At 42.6% G+C, this 21,364-nt stretch overlaps 1 protein-coding gene across 4 annotated transcripts in view; it reads left to right on the plus strand.

Moving 5' to 3' along the window:
- Positions 1-21,364, plus strand: part of BBS9 (Bardet-Biedl syndrome 9) — a 704,556-nt gene that overhangs the window by 363,940 nt on the left and 319,252 nt on the right. For all 4 annotated transcript variants that reach the window (XM_075315101.1, XM_075315104.1, XM_075315105.1 and 1 more), the window contains 2 exons: positions 10,445-10,547; positions 12,908-13,012. In XM_075315101.1, coding sequence (XP_075171216.1) covers positions 10,445-10,547; positions 12,908-13,012 — 208 coding nt within the window. The remainder of the gene's footprint in view (positions 1-10,444; positions 10,548-12,907; positions 13,013-21,364) is intronic.

Below are 21,364 nucleotides of genomic sequence, written 5' to 3' on the forward strand. Positions count from 1 at the left end.
AGGAAAGCCATCTGCTCCGCTGGAGTCCAGGGTACGTAGTCTTCATACGTACGAGGAACTGCATCTCTGGGAGCATCTGGGTTTTGTGGATTAACAGATGGTCTTATTAGGACTCTTCTTTCTACTACGGGATAAAGAGGCACTGGTGCTGTGGCTTGTGGCTTGTGCTGTGGGGCTCCACAGGCTAGGCATGTTTCTCTCCAGTCCGGATTTTGTTGGCCACAGTTTGTGCAGGTCCATCCCGGAGGTCCTGCTATTTTTGGAGTTGTTGCAGGAGTAGTTGACAGGTACGGAGAAGGCTGCTGATCCTTATTAGCCTTATTCCCAGTTTCTTCCCATGTGTCTGATTCTTCATTGTATATCCAGCCTTGATCATGGGCTGTTTTTGCCATGTCAGAAAGAGTTCTAACCAGTTCAGTCCATGACTTATCTGCTATTACTCCTGCTCTAGTATCTCTTATTGTGTCCCATTTGTTGGGGTCCAATTGATCTTTCCCCTTCAATCCAAATGTCTTAAAAACTTCCTTGGACTGACTGGCTGTTCTTTTGCCATGATAACACATAATGAGATGTTGCAGGGTGCATCCAGCTCTTCTGTCCTTTGATATTCCTTGCCCCATTCTTCGTCTATCTTCTTCAGCTTTTAGACCCTTGAACGTCCCTTGGACTAGACCTACCTATCCTGGAAGTATCCAGAGACTAACTCCTTATTTGTATTCCTACCTAAGGTGAGGTCTAGAACCACCTATCCATCCTGGAAGTACCCAGAGACTGACTCTTGATCTGTATTCCTACTGAAAGGTGGTGTCCTAACTGTTCAGAGGGGGCTGAGTATGTTGAATAGCGCTGGGTTACCCTTCTTGTACCAAAGGTACACTCTATATCTGATAGCAATGGCAAACAGGGCTCCTCCAACTAACACTAGGGTAGTGAATATCACATCCATTGGACAGGGCAGACACACTGTTCCCTTAGCAACACTCACTGACGTGAGGGCTAATGGAGTTGGTTATCTGGTTCGTCCCAAGGTGGTTTTAGTACTGGCACTGGTCCCACTGCACTCGCCCGTAACCCGAAGGTGTCCGGTCTGTCCCTGAGCGCACAGTTTTAGCCTGGAGGAACCAGATGTTACCAACTTCTCTGATCTTGGACGGACAACAAAGGCAAAGCACAGAGAAGCAGACAAACAAACATACAAGGTCACAGAAAATATCTGCTGGCAAAAGTTCTCTCAGAGTTCAGTAGTGACCCGCTAATTACCCAGTATGTACTCAAAGTGTACCTCTTGCACGTTGAGGAGGGAAGAGAACAGAGATGGGGAGCAGAGCAAATAGCAGAAAGCGTTCAACTCTTACCTGGCCAGGTATTTCTGGTCCCCACGTCTGGTCACCTCCTCCTCGGGTTGGCAAGACGATCCACCACGTCCTGGGATAAACACGGGTCCCTGCTTTCGGGCGCCAGAAATGTTAGGTTGACCTAACGGTCACAACTTTTACCAGTGATGACCTAATGCAGAGGGAGTCCCGGTAACCCCCCCTGCTTCCTCAGCTTTAGCAAGATACAGGCACGAGCTGATATCTGCACAGAAGCAAGAGATGTGCGCTCCAAAAAGAACTGTATTGATTTGTTTTGATACAGAGGGTTATACACAAACCAATTAGGGCGTAGCTATGTAACATGCATATTCATTAGTCTACATTCATTATAGGCGTGGATTACATGTTCCCAGCAAGGGAAATTAACATGATGACTTTTATTCCCAAAACAATCTGTTACCCATAACAAGGTGTTTTTCTCTCTCTTCTAAGTCAAAACATTCCAAGTCCTTGAAACTGTCTCATGTCTTTTACGTAAACAAGTCTGGTTGCGCTCTTTGCAAAGGAGAATGAAAGTCCATGATTTTTCTAACCAGTGTAAAAGTTAACTCTTTCCTCACAAGGGCTTGTGACGTAGCTTCTGACTTCCGGCCAGTCAGAAGTTTTGGGCACAAGATGATGCTGCGGGACCAGAGTGGCGACAAAAAAACCATGAGATTGCCAGAAGGTGAGTACAGGATAGTAGGTAGCGGGACTTAGATTTAAAGCATCACTCCAGCTCTGAATTCCCCCCCCCGGAGAGGTGCTTTAAATTACATTACTGAAGTATTCACTATATTTATAAACTAGCTGTAGTACCCGGGCGTTGCCTGGGATAGTAACTGTCTCTCTGTCTCTCTCCCAGTCTCTGTCTGTGTGTCGCTGTCTGTCTGTCTCTCTGTCTGTCTCTTTCCTTGTCTGTCTATTTCTATCTCTCTGTCTGTATTTGCATCAGTCTATCTGTCTCTATCTCTGTATCTGTCTGTCTCTCTCTCTCTGTCTCTTTGCCCGTCTGCCTCTTTGCCCGTTTGCCTGTTTGCCCGTCTGCCTTTATCCGGCTGTCTTTTTGCCCGGCTGTCTTTTTGCCCGGCTGTCTCTTTGCCTGGCTGTCTCTTTGCCCGGCTGTCTCTTTGCCCGGCTGTCTCTTTCCCCGGCTGTCTCTTTCCCCGGCTGTCTCTTTCCCCGGCTGTCTCTTTCCCGGTCTGTATCTTTCCCCGTCTGTCTCTTTCCCGGTCTGTCTCTTTCCCGGTCTGTCTCTTTCCCGCTCTGTCTCTTTCCCGCTCTTTCTCTTTCCCGCTCTGTCTCTTTCCCGCTCTGTCTCTTTCCCGCTCTGTCTCTTTCCCGCTCTGTCTCTTTCCCGCTCTGTCTCTTTCCCGCTCTGTCTCTTTTCCGCTCTGTCTCTTTCCCGCTCTGTCTCTTTCCCGCTCTGTCTCTTTCCCGCTCTGTCTCTTTCCCGCTCTGTCTCTTTCCCGCTCTGTCTCTTTGCCCGTCTGTCTCTTTGCCCGTCTGTCTCTTTGCCCGTCTGTCTCTTTGCCCGTCTGTCTCTTTGCCCGTCTGTCTCTTTGCCCGTCTGTCTCTTTGCCCGTCTGTCTCTTTCCCCGTCTGTCTCGTTCCCCGTCTGTCTCGTTCCCTGTCTGTCTCGTTCCCCGTCTGTGTCGTTCCCCGTCTGTCTCGTTCCCCGTCTGTCTCTTTTCACGTCTGTCTCTTTTCACGTCTGTCTCTGTCTGTCTCTGTCTCTCTCTATCCGTCTCACAACCGACATTATTTTTACCTCACATATAATCTTTTTACACTAACAGTTTATTTTGTTCCTATAGCAACCACTGACAGTTGCTATTTATAGCCTGCAGCTCCCAGCTCCATTCAGTTTAATGGCTGCAGGATTTTTGTAGAGTAACTGGAAAGCACGGGGTTAAATTTTCCCACCCAAACATAGTCTACGACGTTCCCTGAGTCACATGGAGTGTCTGTGCAAAATGTCGTGATTGTAAATGCGGCGGTGTGGATTCCTTTAGTGGACACACACACACACACACACACACACACACACACACACACACACATACACACACACACATACATACACTGAGCTTTATAAATTAGATATCAGGTTCTATGCACATAATATATGACACAGATACAGAATAAACACCATTTTATTAGAATTGATTAAGGCTTTTTGAAAATTAATAAAATTTGAAATGTAAAAAAATAAAAAGCTGCAACTAGTCTCTTCAGAGTATGTGTGTATCTACAATCTGGTAGCTTGAGATGAAGAGAATTACTGAAAAAAGTAATGCATAATAAATTTCTGAGAAACGTCTGGGTTTAGAATGTAACGGGGAATATGAGGTGACTGCTTGGGCTGAATGAATGGAGATGTTTTGTAATCTCTGGAAAGCCAAAAGGTGTTTATTTTCTACAAGATGCCAGTATCTAGGAAAACGGCTTTATAAGGGAACTGATTACACTGATAACAGCGCAGCAGAAATCCTAAACCCCCTTGTTTCCTGTGGCGGGGTATGAGTCATTCTACGCACTACCTCTAATCATCAGCTCCACATAGCCACCTCAACTATCATTCGGTGTACCTCGATTCTGCCTGCAGGTCCTCGGGAAATAAAATACGCTTCACTCTACTATTTCCTGTTTGCAGGCTGTCATTTGTACACACATGCCAAAATGTCCTGCCAAACCTCTGCCCCTGATAGATGTATAAAGACTTAAAGTACTATGTAAACACACCTTGTCATTTACAGAATGGAGAAAGGTAACGCGATAGACAGAGGTTGTGTTCTGCATGCGGTTGTGGGCTTTATAGATATGGGCTGTCTTCCAAGAGTGCACTTCAGACTTTGACTATGTTATTTGACATTCGGAGATAAGGCAAATTATGCTTTTTGTTTGGACTGACTCTGATGGATAATTATCAGAAATGGAACATTGGGAGCAAGGACAATATGTGTTTTATGTAAGGATTTGTGGAAAATAGCAGCAACAAGAGCTGTTTTGGGAAAATTATGACTAAATATTTTTCTGCAATGTCAGTTTGTCCTCTTGTAGTACCTATTAACTTTTAGATAATATATAATGGCAAAACGTGCCACTGACAGGCTGCGTTTTGTGTATAATTGTTCATTATAGGTTCCCATAAACATCTGGAAAATGACAGCTTTCCATAGGTAATAAATATATATAAGAATAAGGCTGCACATCAACTTAGATAATGGTATAATGCCTCAAGCATATGGAAAAATATTGGAATATACAATGAAAAATGCTACTTGCTAATTTGAACATGTGAATAATGAATTGCATACCTGCTATGAATATTAGGAAAAAGGAGATATTTAGCAATCGCATTGATCAATGTAACTGAGCCCCAAAACCTCGTCAAGGTATATCTCTATATTGGGGTCCCTAGCTCTGTGACCCTAACTGTGTGTCATCTCATTGCAATTAAAAACTGCTATGGGTGGAGAGGGGTAACTAAGGACTTTCTTATATAGGAGATGGAAAAAACATGGCCGAAAGGAGCGGAGCTGTGTTCACATTCAGAAAAAAAAAAACTACATATAACTGAATAGGATAACTGACACCCCCATACTTTGCACTGACGAGGGGCAAGCACCCCGAAACACCGTGTCTGCAAATTGGGATTCTGATCTGGCTTATATATCCTGAGTCATATTTCAAAGGATTGTTGAAAATCCACTTGTGACTTTTAGGATCGCTACTTCCAATAGGTGGCGCTGTGCTAGAGTTTGTCTCCTTTACTGGAGAGACAATTTGAATATTTCCCAGAGGGGCATTGCAGCTATAAGTCCCCTTACCTGGCAGCCAGACTGGCTTGCAAAGTCTCCTTAAGGAGAATAGTGTTCCCCCTAGGATAACTGAAGTGAGCACTAATATACATATATGAGTGCAAGCCAAAAATACATACTATATATAAGAATAAGGCTGCACATCAACTTAGATAATGGTATAATGCCTCAAGCATATGGAAAAATATTGGAATATACATGTTATTTGACATTCGGAGATAAGGCAAATTATGCTTTTTGTTTGGACTGACTCTGATGGATAATTATCAGAAATGGAACATTGGGAGCAAGGACAATATGTGTTTTATGTAAGGATTTGTGGAAAATAGCAGCAACAAGAGCTGTTTTGGGAAAATTATGACTAAATATTTTTCTGCAATGTCAGTTTGTCCTCTTGTAGTACCTATTAACTTTTAGATAATATATAATGGCAAAACGTGCCACTGACAGGCTGCGTTTTGTGTATAATTGTTCATTATAGGTTCCCATAAACATCTGGAAAATGACAGCTTTCCATAGGTAATAAAGCCTACATTGTCACCTAACAGCATATCTAGGGCTGGTTGGCATGTAGTAAAGGATGACCATCTCAGGTCATCCAACCAGGAATTCATTAAAAGTATTCAGATTCACAAACTCAAAGGTGAACACTGCAGATTTTCAACTTGTTAAAGGTAGACTACTTTGGTGGAATCAATAATGTTTGACGACCACCAAATACCAGAACAAAAGACTCTAAAGAACACAAAAATGGCTGACAACACTTGAGTTACTGAAAATGGCTGACCCAGCTATATGAATACATTGGCAATGATCTGAATAGTCCAGTGTTCTCACGGTTCCTATTCTGACAGCTGTTAAATAAAGCCAAATATAAGACTGCAGAAGCTGAAACTCACAATCCACCATTGAGATTTTTGGACTCCACTGTTAAGATCACAAATTCACTTGACATTATGTGAAAACTAAGGTATGTGGTGAGAACAGGGCAGTATAAGACAAAGTGGAGTACTGGGCAAAAGTTATGGAACCCCAACTAACATATTGCACCATCACACTTGAACATTTAAGATTTATTTACAGGAGCCGATTTCAGACCTTTAAACAAGAATGAACATCTATAGTAAACTTATCCAGCACTTCTGTGTAAGCCTCGTCACACAGGGTGACAAAGACGATGGGGTTAGAACGATCACTAGTAAATGATTCTATCACCGTACAGATCATGTTATTGTCAGCAATAGAGATGAGTGGACCCATGGAAGTTTGGGTTCTGCTAGTCCAGCTGAACCTCTTTAAAGTTCGGTTTTGGACCCGGATTTGACTTGAACCCCAATGGAAGTCACTGATTGGGCATTTTGGGTCTCCGCCCACATGCAGCCAGCCGTAAGCAGATCACTTCCAGGGGAGGATAGGCAAGGTTTTTCCATTTTTTTTTTTTTTGGTGCACGCTAAATCTGATCACACTGTTGTTACCCCCCAGTGCAAGCCGTTCAAACACTGCAAGTGGCTCACATTGGGCTGAGCATCGAGCGTACCCAAGTACAGCGATGTTCACATGAGTGGTTTGCATACGTAAAGCACCTGAACTCTGAACCTAAACTTTGTTTTCTTGGAAAAGTCTGACTTTGTACCCAAACTTCAGGTTCGCTCATCTTTAGTCAGCACATCTCCTGTTTATGACGAGCAATTTGCTGCCAAGAACATGGTCTTGATTATTAAGACTGGTGTTGTGCATGTCAGTCTTAATAAATTCACCCAGTTCTTTAAAAGGCGCACATCACTTATTAAATTAGGAATCTTATGAGTCCCATGCGCCTCCAGCACAAATGGACATTTACACACATGTATATACACACAGAACATACATTCACACAGGAACCCAGCAAGATTTTAGCCCAGTACGCGGCAGTGCACTTGTCTGCAAAGTATCGTCTCGGAACATCTCCATACAGACCTCTGAAGTATCGTGGCAGAATTCTATCCTTGCATGAGGCACTAAACTGACTATTGCATGAAGGACCATCTACTGGTGAATACGCACTGCCCGCCAAAGACTTCATCCTCGTATGTGGCATGCAATATACTAACCTGGGAATAATCACTTAAGGCCCTGTCACACACAGAGATAAATCTTTGGCAGATCTGTGGTTGCAGTGAAATCATGGACATATTGTTCCATTTGTACACAGCCACAAACCTGGCACTGATTGTCCATAATTTCACTGCAACCACAGATCTGCCAAAGATTTATCTCTGTGTGTGACAGGGCCTTTAGAGTAAGCTGCCTACTATGTATGCAAGATGCTACATGATTTTATATTCGGTGGGCAAGACATCTATTTAGAAACATTTGTCAATCAACTGGAGCCTCATGTGTAATTATGTCTAATTTACCTTGTAGGATGCTAATATTTACTGATCAACTTGAAGACTTTGCTACATAAGCTATATTTAAATACACGGGTGTCTGAATCTTGACACTTTCTTTTATTGCACGATTTAGGAAATAAGTTATTTTATGCCAGCGACAAATTCTGCTTTGTACATTTATTGATAATATAATACTCACTTTAGTAATCAATTTTATATGCAAGTTCATTCAATTTACCACTATTAAAATCTTATAAACACTTTCTTATTTGAACACTTTTTATTTCCACCAGTGCAAGTGATTACGGTACATTTCATCTAATTGATGACGTTGTTCCTGTCCCTTTTCTTTTCCCATGTAGTACAGATGCCATGATGAGATTTTACTCCCACAGCTGTTTTCTCCAGATGTCCCTCTTCACTGTCTTCAGGAGCACTTTCCAACACACTGTCCTTAACAATAAAAGTGTCATTATATTGCTCCAAAAATATAAATATCTCCTATGCTGTGCCTCTGAATAAATAATAACCCTCATGGTGCTTCCTGCACAAAATGTTCCCCCACACACTGCCACTCTGTATAATATGCCCCCACTCAGCCCCTCTACATAATATCCTCCACAAACACTGCCCCTCTCCATAATGTACTCCCACACACTGCCCCTCTACATAATATCCCCCACATACTGCCCCAATAAAAAATATCCCCCCACACACTGCCCCTCTCCATAATATCCTCCCATACACTGGCCCTCTCCAAAATGTCCCCCCAAACTTCCCCTTTCTATGATATATCTCTCCTATACTACATCTCTGCATAAATTTCCTCCCAGATCTTTGTTATAATATGCCCCCTTTCAGAATCCCCCTAATTGCTACATGTCCCAATTTGCTTCATAAAATCCTCCATTGCCTCATAATATTCCAATTTGCTCCATAATGTCCCCCATTGCCCCATAAAGTCCTTCATTGTTTCGTAGTGACCCTTGTAAAGTATCACTAATTCTCTTCCACCACGGTCCTCTCATCTAAAATGATTCCACATCTCATCTTCGTCTCCTCCTTTAAAGCCTACTGATACCTGCCATTTCCTCTCCACCTCTGCAGCCCTTGTGCCGGTGGCAGTCTGATGATGTCAACAGCGTGCTGACTTCATCATGCCTCTGCATGTCAGTGTGGGGGTTGAGGAACCGTTCTCTGCCTAGTACTAAAACCACTATGTTTGAATCTATTTGCTTCTGAAATAAGGGAGGTGGGTACTTTAGGTTCCTGCACACTGCCTGTTATGCAGGCCTGGACTCCCGAAGTGTTCAGGACCTTTGGTGAGATCATGGTTACATGCCCATGATGTTACCAAAGGTCTTTTTGCAGTCATAACCTCAGAAACTGCAGTGATAATACAGAACTTGTATTATAACTGCAGTTTGTGCTTAAAATACTGGGGACCGCAGAGGTTGGGGGCCCTGGGCAGATGCCCAGTTGGCTTGCCCATAACATCAGCCCTGGATGATAGACAATTTTAACATTTGAGAATACTGTACTTGTATCAACCCCAATGTCTTCTTTAGGCTATATGCATACTAAGTTTTTTAGGAGTTTTTGTAGCAGAAACTGAGAAGAAACACTCCAAATTGTTGTCCAGATCTCAAAACTCCTTAAGAACCTGGTTTCTTCTCCGGAAATTTAGCAAATTGACTCCATGTGGACATTGTCTTAGAAATAAACAAACTCATTAGTTAGCGAGCCCTATGAAAACAAGGACATGAATATTTTATCGTCATAGGGTTATAATAGTGGGTATGATTATGCTACTAGTGGGTACTATTTTTTTTCACAATTCCTCCTCATTTGGAATTTTTCCCAGATTTCCATTTTTCTCCTCTTTTTAACATTTTGGTAAAATAAATCTTTTAATTTAAAACTGAAACTCATCCCTCAAAAAGCAAGCCCTCATCTTTCTACATGGACAGAAAAATAAAAGTATTATAGCTCTGGGAAGAAGAGGAAAAAAAAGCGCAAAAATGGAAATGAGCTCTGTCGTGAAGGGGTTAACATCTCCCAAATTTTAATCAACAGCAAGTTACAAAATTGCTTGGCTTTGCATGCACTATCTATATAGATTTGGCTAACCTTATAAATCTGCCCTGTCTTTGTCTTTTTCTGCATGTTGGAGGGTCAGGTCACATTGAATATTGGATTTAGGTCACATTCATGTATCACATAGAATGGAATGGAAATTCCTCATGTTTATTCCTGTCAAATGTTAACTTCTTATGTGTCCTAATTTATGGTGAGCGAATACCCAAAAATAATTAGTGTGTTGTAAGAAAATAATAGGATTAATGAGAACCTGTCATTTCCCCAAGTACTATTATCCTGCAGGTATAGGGTTAATCTGCAGGGTAATAGTGTTCCAAAGTCATGTGGCCAAAATCATGGCTGCAAAGAGTGAATTAGCTTTCATCCTCCTGGCAGTCTCTGGCTTTCAGTCAGTATTGAGTCACCACTCAGTAATTACTGTGCGGCGACTGTAAGCACACCCTGGCACTGACTGACACCCGGATCATCATTTCATCAGTACAGAATCGACTGTCAGTCGGGGTGTAGTTATAGCTACCGCTCACTGCTCATTGAGTGGAGACTGAACCAAGAGCCCTATGACTGAAAGCTTGAAGTTGCCAAGAGGAATATAGTTAATTTCCTCTTGGTAGCTGTGATTTCAGTTCAACTGCCGGATATAGCTTTAGAAGGCTATTAACCTGCAGATTAACCCCATATCTACAGGTTAATAGTGTTTGAAGATGTGACCTGTTCTCTTTAAACCTGTCTAATTGTTTCTTGTATTTTATTCACAAATTGTTAATTTATTTTTTGTGATTGATGTCTCCTTAGTTTACTATACGGACTAGACTACATGTACAGAAGACAGTGCTGTCCATAAGCGTCCCACCCTTTCTAGCGCTGACTCATGATCAATTCATTTTTCATTCTATCGGTAAGTGAAAAAATGTAAAATTCATGCTCTCAGCTTGTCATAGTCTTTCTGCTTTAATATATATATATATATACACACACACACACACAGTACAGACCAAAAGTTTGGATACACCTTCTCGTTCTAAGAGTTTTCGTTATTTTTATGACTCTTGAAAATTGTAGATTCACATTGAAGGCATCAAAACTATCAATTAACACATGTGGAATGAAATACTTAACAAAAAATGTGTGAAACAACTGAAAATATGTCTTATATTCTAGGTTATTCAAAGTAGCCACCTCTTGCTTTGATTACTGCTTTGCACACTCTTGCCATTCTTTTGATGAGCTTCAAGAGGTTGTCACCGGAAATGGTCTTCAAACAGTCTTGAAGGAGTTTCCAGAGATGCTTAGCACTTGTTGGCCCTTTTGCCTTCACCCTGCGGTCCAGCTCATGCCAAACCATCTCGATTGGGTTCAGGTCTGGTGACTGTGGAGGCCAGGTTATCTGGCGTAGCATCCCATCACTCTCCTTCTTAGTCAATTAGCACTTACACAGCCTGGATGTGTATTTGGGGTCATTGTCCTGTTGAAAAATAAATGATCGTCCAATTAAACGCAAACTGGATGGAATAGCATGCCGCTGCAAGATGCTGTGGTAGCCATGCTGGTTCAGTATGACTTCAATTTTGAATAATCCCCAACAGTATCACCAGCAAAGCAAACCCACCATCACACTTCCTCCATGCTTCACAGTGGGAACCAGGTATGTAGAGTCCATCCGTTCACCTTTTCTGCGCCGCACAAGGACACGGTGGTTGGCTCCACAGATCTCAAATTTGGACTCATCAGACCAAAGCACAGATTTCCACTGGTTTAATGTCCATTCCTTGTGTTCTTTAGCCCAAACAAGTTTCTTCTGCTTGTTGCCTGTCTTTAGCAGTGGTTTCCTAGCAGCTATTTTACCATGAATGCCTGCTGCAAAAAGTGATCTCTTAACAGTTGTTCTAGAGATGTGTTTGCTGCTAGAACTCTGTGTGGCATTGATCTGGTCTCTAATCTGAGCTGCTGTTAACCTGCGATTTCTGAGGCTGGTGATTCGGATAAACTTATCCTCCGCAGCAGAGGTGACTCTTGGTCTTCCTTTCCTGGGGCGGTCCTCATGTGAGCCAGTTTCTTTGTAGCGTTTGATGGTTTTTGCCACTGCACTTGGGGACACTTTCAAAGTTTTCCCAATTTTTTCGGACTGATTGACCTTCATTTCTTAAAGTAATGATGGCCACTCGTTTTTCTTTACTTAGCTGCTTTTTTCTTGCCATAATACAAATTCTAACAGACTATTCAGTAGGACTATCAGCTGTGTATCCACCAGACTTCTGCACAACACAACTGATGGTCCCAACCCTATTTATAAGGCAAGAAATCACACTTATTATACCTGACAGGGCACACCTGTGTAGTGAAAACCATTTCCGGTGACTACCTCTTGAAGCTCATCAAGAGAATGCCAAAAGTGTGCAAAGCAGTATTCAAAGCAAAAGGTGGCTACTTTGAAGAACCTAGCATATAAGACATATTTTCAGTTGTTTCACACTTTTTTGTTAAGTATTTCATTCCACATGTGTTAATTCATAGTTTTGATGCCTTCAATGTGAATCTACAATTTTCAGAGTCATGAAAATAAAGAAAACTCTTTGAATGAGAAGGTGTGTCCAAACTTTTGGTCTGTACTGTATATATAATATATATATATTTCTTTTTTTTTCTTTTTACACAATTTCATTTAAAGGGAAGCTGTCAGCAGGCTTTTGTTTTGTATGCTTAAGACAGCATGTTGCAAGGTTTAACACAGTGAATTAAAGAATGTCTGTCTTCTCAAGGTCAAATCTGTTGTTTATTTATGCTGTGTTTGTATGACCAGCAGGATGTCTCATTGCTGGGACTACAATGATGGCACCCCCTACTGTGATTGACAGCTCACTGTCAAGGTGTTTATTGAGACCCTGGTGTGGACAGGACAGCTCTCTCAGCTCTTCTAATCTAAGTGATACATAGTTGGATTCAGGGTCTCTTTGCCTACATCATTCTGCTCTCAGATGAGGTAGCAAAAACCTACTGACAGATTGCCTTTTAAGAATTGTTTGTTGTATAGTATCTTGATATAGCAGACTTTGTGAATGATATCAGTGCATCTTTTGATCCTAAAATTATATACTGGAGAATATTTATTGTGTGGGTCTGGACAAGTCTTTCTTTACTTGGTAACCTTAGTGGTTGCAGTAATATAGGTAATGATTTATTACTGAAGTATTTGTTAGAATATTTATGTCTAATGTTTAGCTATCTGTCCCCTACATCTTGTTTTTCTTGTTTTCTCAGATCCTGGAATGCCTAAATCCATAAGTACTTCAGTGTTCCTGAAGGGAAACTGTTCCCCAGCAGACCTTGACGGCAGCGCAGTTGTCTCATACAGTACTCCTACAGGTGACTACAGTGGTACAATAGTGACTTACCATTATTGACGGGAGTCTGTCAACAAGGCTATGCTGCTCTATTTGATACATTGCTGGAATCAGGATATCTGCTGCAGATAACCATGACAGGTTCCTCTCAATATTACATAGGGGACACTGGTAAAAGCATTAATACGCTAGTTTTAAAGGGAGTCACTAGTCAAAATGATCTTCTGACTTGATGATCTCATAGATACGCGTGTGACATGGGTAAAGGTCTCGAAATGACACTGATTATCAGGATGAATAGTGGAATATTTTTTTTTAATTCTTTATTATAAACAGATCACAACATAACAAGAGCTGGCAGACATAAGTCCAATATACATAACAATAACCATGGGGGCGAGCTGACATCAATTACTAGAAAACCTCTAAGTAGCCTACCCCCACCAAGGTGCGATTCTGTACATTTTGAAATCTACAATAGTGAGTTTGAGAGGACAGCGTGGAATTTTATTCTAAGAATGTGTGACCTTTTTCTTTTTCATATTTCTCCATGAAAAGCTATCTAAGATTTGTTTCCTCAAAATAATAGAATTATCACTTTACAGCTTATCTCTGAAAAATGATGAAATGGAGGCCAATGATACAGAAATCACTTTTTTTAATTTTTGCTGCCTTCATCATTGTAGGCCCAATCTTATCACATGAGTAAGACTGATTGGGAAACAAGTAAATAGCTGGGTTTGCCACATGTAACCAGGACATATTACAGGGTGGGCACACTGTGTTCCTGCCAGAGCATTTCCGCTGCTTTGGGGATGTTGGGGACCTCCACCACACACTTTCCTGCCCAGACCAGTTTTTCCCATCTGGATGTTCAAATCACAGGCCTTACAAAAGTTTTGCCATTTGTCCTTTTATACTAAGAACAAAAATATAAATGCAACACTGTTGTCTAAAATCTAAGACTTTTTTTATGTATGCAAAATACCCAAATATTGTTCACAAATTTGTCTAAATCTGGGTTAATGAGCATTTCTCCTTCGCCGAAATAATCCGTCCACCTCACAGGTGTGGCATATCAAGATGCTGATTAGACAGCATGATTATTGCACAGGTGTGCCTTAGGCTGGCCACAATAAAAGGCCACTCTAAAATGTGCAGTTTTATCACACAGCATAATACCACAGATATCACAATATTTTAGTGAGCGCGCAATTGGCATGCTGACTGCAGAAATGTCCACCTTAGCTGTTGCCATTGAATTGAATGTTCATTTCTCTACCATAAGCTGTCTCCAAAGGCATTTTAGAGAATTTGGCAGTACATCCAACCCAACCGGCCTCACAACTGCAAACCACGTGTAACCACACCAGCCCAGGATCTCAACATCCAGCATCTTCACCTCCAACATGGCCTTTCGGCTTTTGGGTTACTCACTACTTAGCGAGTATTTCCTATTAACTTACATTGCGCTCGTAACGAATATGCGAGTAGCGGAGAGCTCTCACTAACAGCATAGCGAGTACGAATAGTCAACGACTCGCTCAACACTATGAGGCACGCACACAGGAAGAGTTTCTATTTAATAGTCCAGCCGGTTTATTTAGCACACATAAAATGTCTTCCAGAAACAAAACATGAGCCTTCCTTCAGCTTTACAGAAAGTAAAATAACATTCAGTTCATTTCTAGTGTTGAGCAAGTAGTTGACTAGTCGTACTCGCTATGCTATTATTATTATGTTATGCTATGTACTGTCCGCTACTCGCATATTCGTTACAAGTAACAAGCGCAATGTAAGTCAATGGGAAATACTCACTAAGTAACGAGTAACCCGAAAGCCGTACTTTTCGTGCGAGTAGCGAATAGTACGGCTTTTGTGTTACTCGCTACTTAGCGAGTATTTCCCATTGACTTACATTGTGCGCGCTACTCGTAACGAATATGCAAGTAGCGGACAGTACTTGCTAACAACATAGCGAGTACGAATAGTTAACTACTCACTCAACACTATTCATTTCATCTGCGGGTACGCCTGCACGGCTTTGGATTCAACCCTGCTGAAGTATCCCAGTGAAGGTATTGCAATTGTCACTCACTGACTCCAGTCAGTACACAACCCCATCTTTACTGAGGTTACTTTTCAGTGGCTATGGCGACTCCACACACTTGAGTCCTGTCAGTCTACAGCTCTGGAAGCTTGCTTCTTACAAGCTCAGAATTTCTTTTCTGCTGTCAGTGTCCATTCAGGATCTCTATGATGAGTAAAAAGCTGTTGAGAAGAAGCGCAATAGGGTTTTACCCCAATAACACATGGGGTAGAGACAGCGAGCAGTAATACTCACCAAGTGAAGTTGTGAAAGTCACAACTACTATGCAGGCATGGAAAGTTTTGATCAAGGCAGCAGCAACCCAAACTGCAGATAACAGAGAACAATAGAGGAAAATAGGGGTTTTTTTGAGTCGCGCCAATGATCACTTCTCAGGTATTCAGATTAATGTATCTTTATTTTGCACAGGTCTACGCGTTTCTGGAGTCTCAGCTCCCTTCCTCAGGACCATCAGGCATAAGAACACATCAAATCTACCATAATGGAGACTAACACAGTATAAATACATTTGATGACATCACAAGACCGCCCCTGACAAAAAAAAAAAAAAAAAAAAAAAAAGGGTGCATTGCAGTGAAGCATGATACAATACAAGTAACTTCATGAAGGATGTGAAAAATAAAATCAATTATAGTGGCGATAACATATATCTCAGATCGTGAAATAATGAAATTACTCAAAACATAAAAACACCAAAATAAACAGATCTATGTGTGATCATGATTATCTCTCAAAAAATATACATATGTATGTATGTGCAGGGAGAACATGAAATGAGCCTAGAACTCACTTAGACATGTCAGTGCTGGAAAACCCAGGAATGTAGGATAGATCAGTGAGAGCATGAGACCACGCATCCCACAAGGCAATTACTGTTTCCAGGTGATGGAAGAAAAGAAACAGTCAAAATGCCCTGAATCCGTGAAAAAATAAAATATATATATATATATAAGAGAAAAAAATCCATAGCCTAGATTCCAGATGGAAAAAAGTCCAAGGATCAAGGAACCGCTTAGGAACATGATGTAGTGAGTGAGTTCAAGAAAGTTCAGGAGCGTGGGGAAAAAAAAAAACAAAAAACAAAAACCTTCCACATGCGCAAAAAGCAAGTGCCAGAACCAGAAGGTGAAATGAGTGCAGGACCGTGAGAAGAAAAATTACGGCGCTAGCGCTGAGAGCCAGGGAGCAAGTGGATAGCGTTTGAATTAGAGTGAATGGAGTAAGACATGTAGCAAAACAACAATAGATGTGCACTAATCAGACCTGAATAGACTAGATCATGTATAATAGCCGGAGGAAATAAATGTATATATATAGAGAGGACACCTAAAGAAAGAGCAAGGAAGCTCCTGCAGAGCGTCAGATCAAATAATGTATATTAAAATATAGGATTAGTGTGGATAGAAAAGCGGAGACTAGGAACCAGAAAAACCATATGTCCCAAGTGCAAGACTGCAAACCATCGTGGTGAGCTACCAGTGATGCCGGGGATCAAAGAGATGTACCTCTACTACAAAAAATTGTAGGAGTGAAAACAACGGAGTGTAAAAAATGTGATAATAAAGGGTGGGTGATGCAATCACTGTATAGTATGTCTGCTAATGATGCAATAAAAGTGAAAATATATATATATATATAAATATATACATACATATTAAATTTTAGAAGAGCGCCCCCAAGTAGGAAGGGGAAGGAAAAAATAAATAAATAAATAAATAAGTAAATAAAAAATTAAAAAAATATCTATATATATTGTGTGTTCGAGGCAATTATTGCTAATAAAAAACAGATATGAATCTGTGTCCCAAAAAAAACTTATAGATATGATGCATGATGATAATAAAAGCATAAAATAGACCTGGCATAAAACATAGCTAAAAACCTATAAAGGATACACAAAATGAAACTATACACCATGTTACAAGAATTAATAAAAACATAAAAAATAAAAAATATAATGTAAAAAGCACTTAGGCACTAAAAACATATATGAATATAAATATAAAATAAATATATAAACAAACAACCCGATGGTATTTAATAAAATAGATCCGTGACCTCATTGAGGCCACGAGGGTTTAACGTATTGAGTTTATAAATCCAATATGTTTCTTTCTTATTAAGAACCTCTATCCGATCAGATATGTATGGGGGTAAATATTCTATAGGGGTGACCTTCTTTTATGCTTCATGGACTATCCCGACATACTACTCTATATCATGACAAAAAAATCAAACTAAAGGTCACCCCTATAGATATATATATATTTATATTCATATATGTTTTTAATGCCTAAGTGCTTTTTACATTATATTTTTTATTTTTTATGTTTTTATTAATTCTTGTAACATGGTGTATAGTTTCATTTTGTGTATCCTTTATAGGTTTTTAGCTATGTTTTATGCCAGGTCTATTTTATGCTTTTATTATCATCATGCATCATATCTATAAGTTTTTTTTGGGACACAGATTCATATCTGGTTTTTTATTAGCAATAATTGCCTCGAACACACAATATATATATATATATATATTTTTAATTATTTTTTATTTATTTATTTATTTATTTATTTATTTTTTCCCTTCCCCTTCCTACTTGGGGGCGCTCTTCTAAAATTTAATATGTATGCATATTTATATATATATATTCACTTTTATTGCATCATTAGCAGACATACTATACGGTGATTGCATCACCCACCCTTTATTATCACATTTTTTACACTCCGTTGTTTTCACTCCTACAATTTTTTGTAGTAGAGGTACATCTCTTTGATCCCCGGCATCACTGGTAGCTCACCACGATGGTTTGCAGTCTTGCACTTGGGACATATGGTTTTTCTGGTTCCTAGTCTCCGCTTTTCTATCCACACTAATCCTATATTTTAATATACATTATTTGATCTGACGCTCTGCAGGAGCTTCCTTGCTCTTTCTTTAGGTGTCCTCTCTATATATATACATTTATTTCCTCCGGCTATTATACATGATCTAGTCTATTCAGGTCTGATTAGTGCACATCTATTGTTGTTTTGCTACATGTCTTACTCCATTCACTCTAATTCAAACGCTATCCACTTGCTCCCTGGCTCTTAGCGCTAGCGCCGTAATTTCTTCGGCGCTCTATTGGGAGACCCAGACGATTGGGTGTATAGCACTGCCTCCGGAGGCCACACAAAGCAATTACACTAAAAAGTGTAAGGCCCCTCCCCTTCTGGCTATACACCCCCAGTGGGATCACTGGCTCACCAGTTTTCTGCTTTGTGCGAAGGAGGTCAGACATCCACGCATAGCTCCACTGTTTGTAGTCAGCAGTAGCTGCTGGCTATATCGGATGGAAGAAAAGAGGGCCCATATGGGGCCCCCAGCATGCTCCCTTCTCACCCGCGGTTGGTGCTTGTAAGGTTGAGGTACCTATTGCTGGTACAGAGGCTGGAGCCCACATGCTGTTTTCCTTCCACATCCCCTGGAGGGCTCTGTGGAAGTGGGATCTTGCCGGCCCCCAAGCCCTGGGGCCGGGCTCCATCCACAGACCCATAGAACCTGCTGGATGTGGAGCGGGAGTGCCGTTCAGGGACAAGGCCCTGCAACTGTCAGGTACTCTGTGTCCCCGGCAGGCACGGACACTCTCAGGGCTTGCTGAGCGTTGTAGTGCGCCGGGGACAGTGGCGCTGTACGCTGGGGGTTAGGTCACTGCAGCTTTGCTGAGTGACGTTGTGTATTGGGAACTACTGCGCCGACCGCTCCTGGAGCGGCGGCGCAGCTGCGACTTGTGGTGCGCCGGGGGCTTTGCGCCGACCGCGCTTTTACGGCGGCGGCGCTTCTAACTTTAGCCCCCGGCTTCTGCGGCCTAGCGCCGCTTCGTTCCCGCCCCCACCCTGTCAATCAGGGTAGGGGAGAGACGCTGCTCAATAGGCAGCGCCGAGGGCTGGAGCTTTATTTACATGCTCCAGCCCTCTCACTAGGCACAAGGGGAAGCAGACTTCCCGCTCTTCGTCGGTGTACGCCCAGGGCCCGCCCCCCCTCTCCACAAGGACGCCGGCAGCCATTACACATGCGATCTGGCTGGGGAGAGGCAGCAGGCTCTGGGAGACCCAGACTAGAGGGATTTCTGGCGTCCACACACCGCTCCTAAGCGGGCGGTAAGCTGCACAGTAGTGCTGGCCCCACTAGTGCCTCAGTGATATATAGTGTACTTTTGTCTTGGTACCATATATATATATATATATAGTTGCACTGTAGGTCGCTTCTTGGTTGGACACCCTGTACTGCTCTGAGGAGGCAGCAACATGTCATCCGCAAAACGCAAGGCTGCCAAGGCACGGGCTGTGTGCACTGTTTGTGCTGCATGTGGGGCTGATCTACCGGCAGGCTCCAATGATTCACATTGTGTGCAATGTTCAGTCCCAGTGGCACTTCGTCAGCCAGAGCCTATTGTGGTGGTAGCCCAGGCAGAGACGCCTGTGAACCCTGCCCCGGTGACGGGGACAGACTTTGCAGTGTTTGCTGGTAAAATGTCTGAGGCTATGACAAAAATCCTGGAGACCTTGCAGGCCAGGCCAGTTCCTCAGACCATGGACACTGCTGTGGCTATGCTCTCTGGTCCCCCTCAGTTGGAACTAATCCGTACTTCAAGGGGGTCTCAAGCATCACAAGCTGAAGTCTCTGACTCAGATGACAGTCCCAGGTAGCCTAAGCGAGCTCGCTGGGAAAGACCCTCCACGTCATCACACTGCTCAGGGTCTCAGCGAGAAGAATCTCTCTGTGATGAGACTGAGGACGGTGATCAGGATTCTAATCCTGAGGCCCCTCTCAATCTGGATGCCCCTGAGGGTGACGCCATGGTTAATGACCTTATATCGGCGATTAATAGACTGTTGGATATTTCTCCCCCAGCCCCTTCTGCAGAGGAGGCAGCTGCACAGCAGGAGAAGTTCCATTTCCTGTATCCCAAGCGTAAATTAAGTGCTTTTTTGGACCACTCTGACTTCAGAGAATCAATCCAGAAGCACGACGCTCATCCAGACAAGCGTTTCTCTAAACGTTCTAAGGATACCCGTTATCCTTTTCCCGCTGAAGTGGCCAAACGCTGGACCCAGTGCCCAAAGGTTGATCCCCCAATTTCCAAGCTTGCGGCTAGATCCATAGTCGCAGTAGAGGATGGCGCTTCACTTAAAGATGCCAACGACAGACAGATGGACCTTTGGTTGAAATCTGTCTATGAAGCTATCGGCGCGTCGTTTGCTCCAGCATTCGCGGCCGTGTGGGCACTCCAAGCTATTTCAGCTGGTTTAGCACAGGTGGATGCTATCATACATCCAGCAGTGCCACAGGTGGCGTCCCTAACTTCGCAAATGTCTGCGTTTGCGACTTATGCTATCAATGCTGTCCTAGAATCTACGAGCCGTACCTCTATGGCGGCCGCCAATTCTGTGGTTTTGCGCAGAGCCTTATGGTTAAAGGACTGGAAAGCAGATGCTGGTTCCAAAAAATGCTTAACCAGCTTGCCATTATCTAGAGACAGACTGTTTGGTGAGCCATTGGCTGAAATCATAAAACAGTCCAAGGGTAAGGACTCTTCCTTACCACAGCCCAGAGCAAGTAAACCTCAACAGAAAAAGTGGCAGTCGAGGTTTCGGTCCTTTCGAGGCTCGGGCAAGCCCCAATTCTCCTCGTCCAAAGGGACTCAGAAAGGGCAAGGGAGCTCAGATTCCTGGCGGGCTCACTCACGCCCCAGGAAAGCAAATGGAGGAACCGCTTCCAAGGCGGCTACCTCATGACTTTCGGCCTCCTCCCTCCGCATCCTCGGTCGGTGGCAGGCTCTCCCGCTTTTGCGACATTTGGCTGTCTCAGGTCAAAGACCGGTGGGTAACAGACATTTTGTCTCGCGGGTACAGAATCGAGTTCAGTTCTCGGCCCCCACTTCGGTTCTTCAGAACCTCCCCACACCCCAACCGAGCAGATGCCCTGCTGCAGGCGGTGGACTCTCTAAGAGCAGAAGGAGTCGTGATCCCTGTCCCCCCTCTAGAACGGGGGCGAGGATTTTACTCCAATCTCTTTGTGGTTCCAAAAAAGGACGGCTCCTTCCGTCCTGTTCTGGACCTAAAACTGCTCAACAAGCATGTGAACGCCAGGCGGTTCCGGATGGAATCCCTCCGCTCAGTCATTGCCTCAATGTCCCAAGGAGATTTCCTAGCATCAATAGACATCAAAGATGCTTATCTCCACGTGCCGATTGCTACGGAACACCAACGCTTTCTGCG

Source organism: Anomaloglossus baeobatrachus, chromosome 6 (assembly GCF_048569485.1).
Source record: "Anomaloglossus baeobatrachus isolate aAnoBae1 chromosome 6, aAnoBae1.hap1, whole genome shotgun sequence".
NCBI lineage: Eukaryota > Metazoa > Chordata > Amphibia > Anura > Aromobatidae > Anomaloglossus > Anomaloglossus baeobatrachus.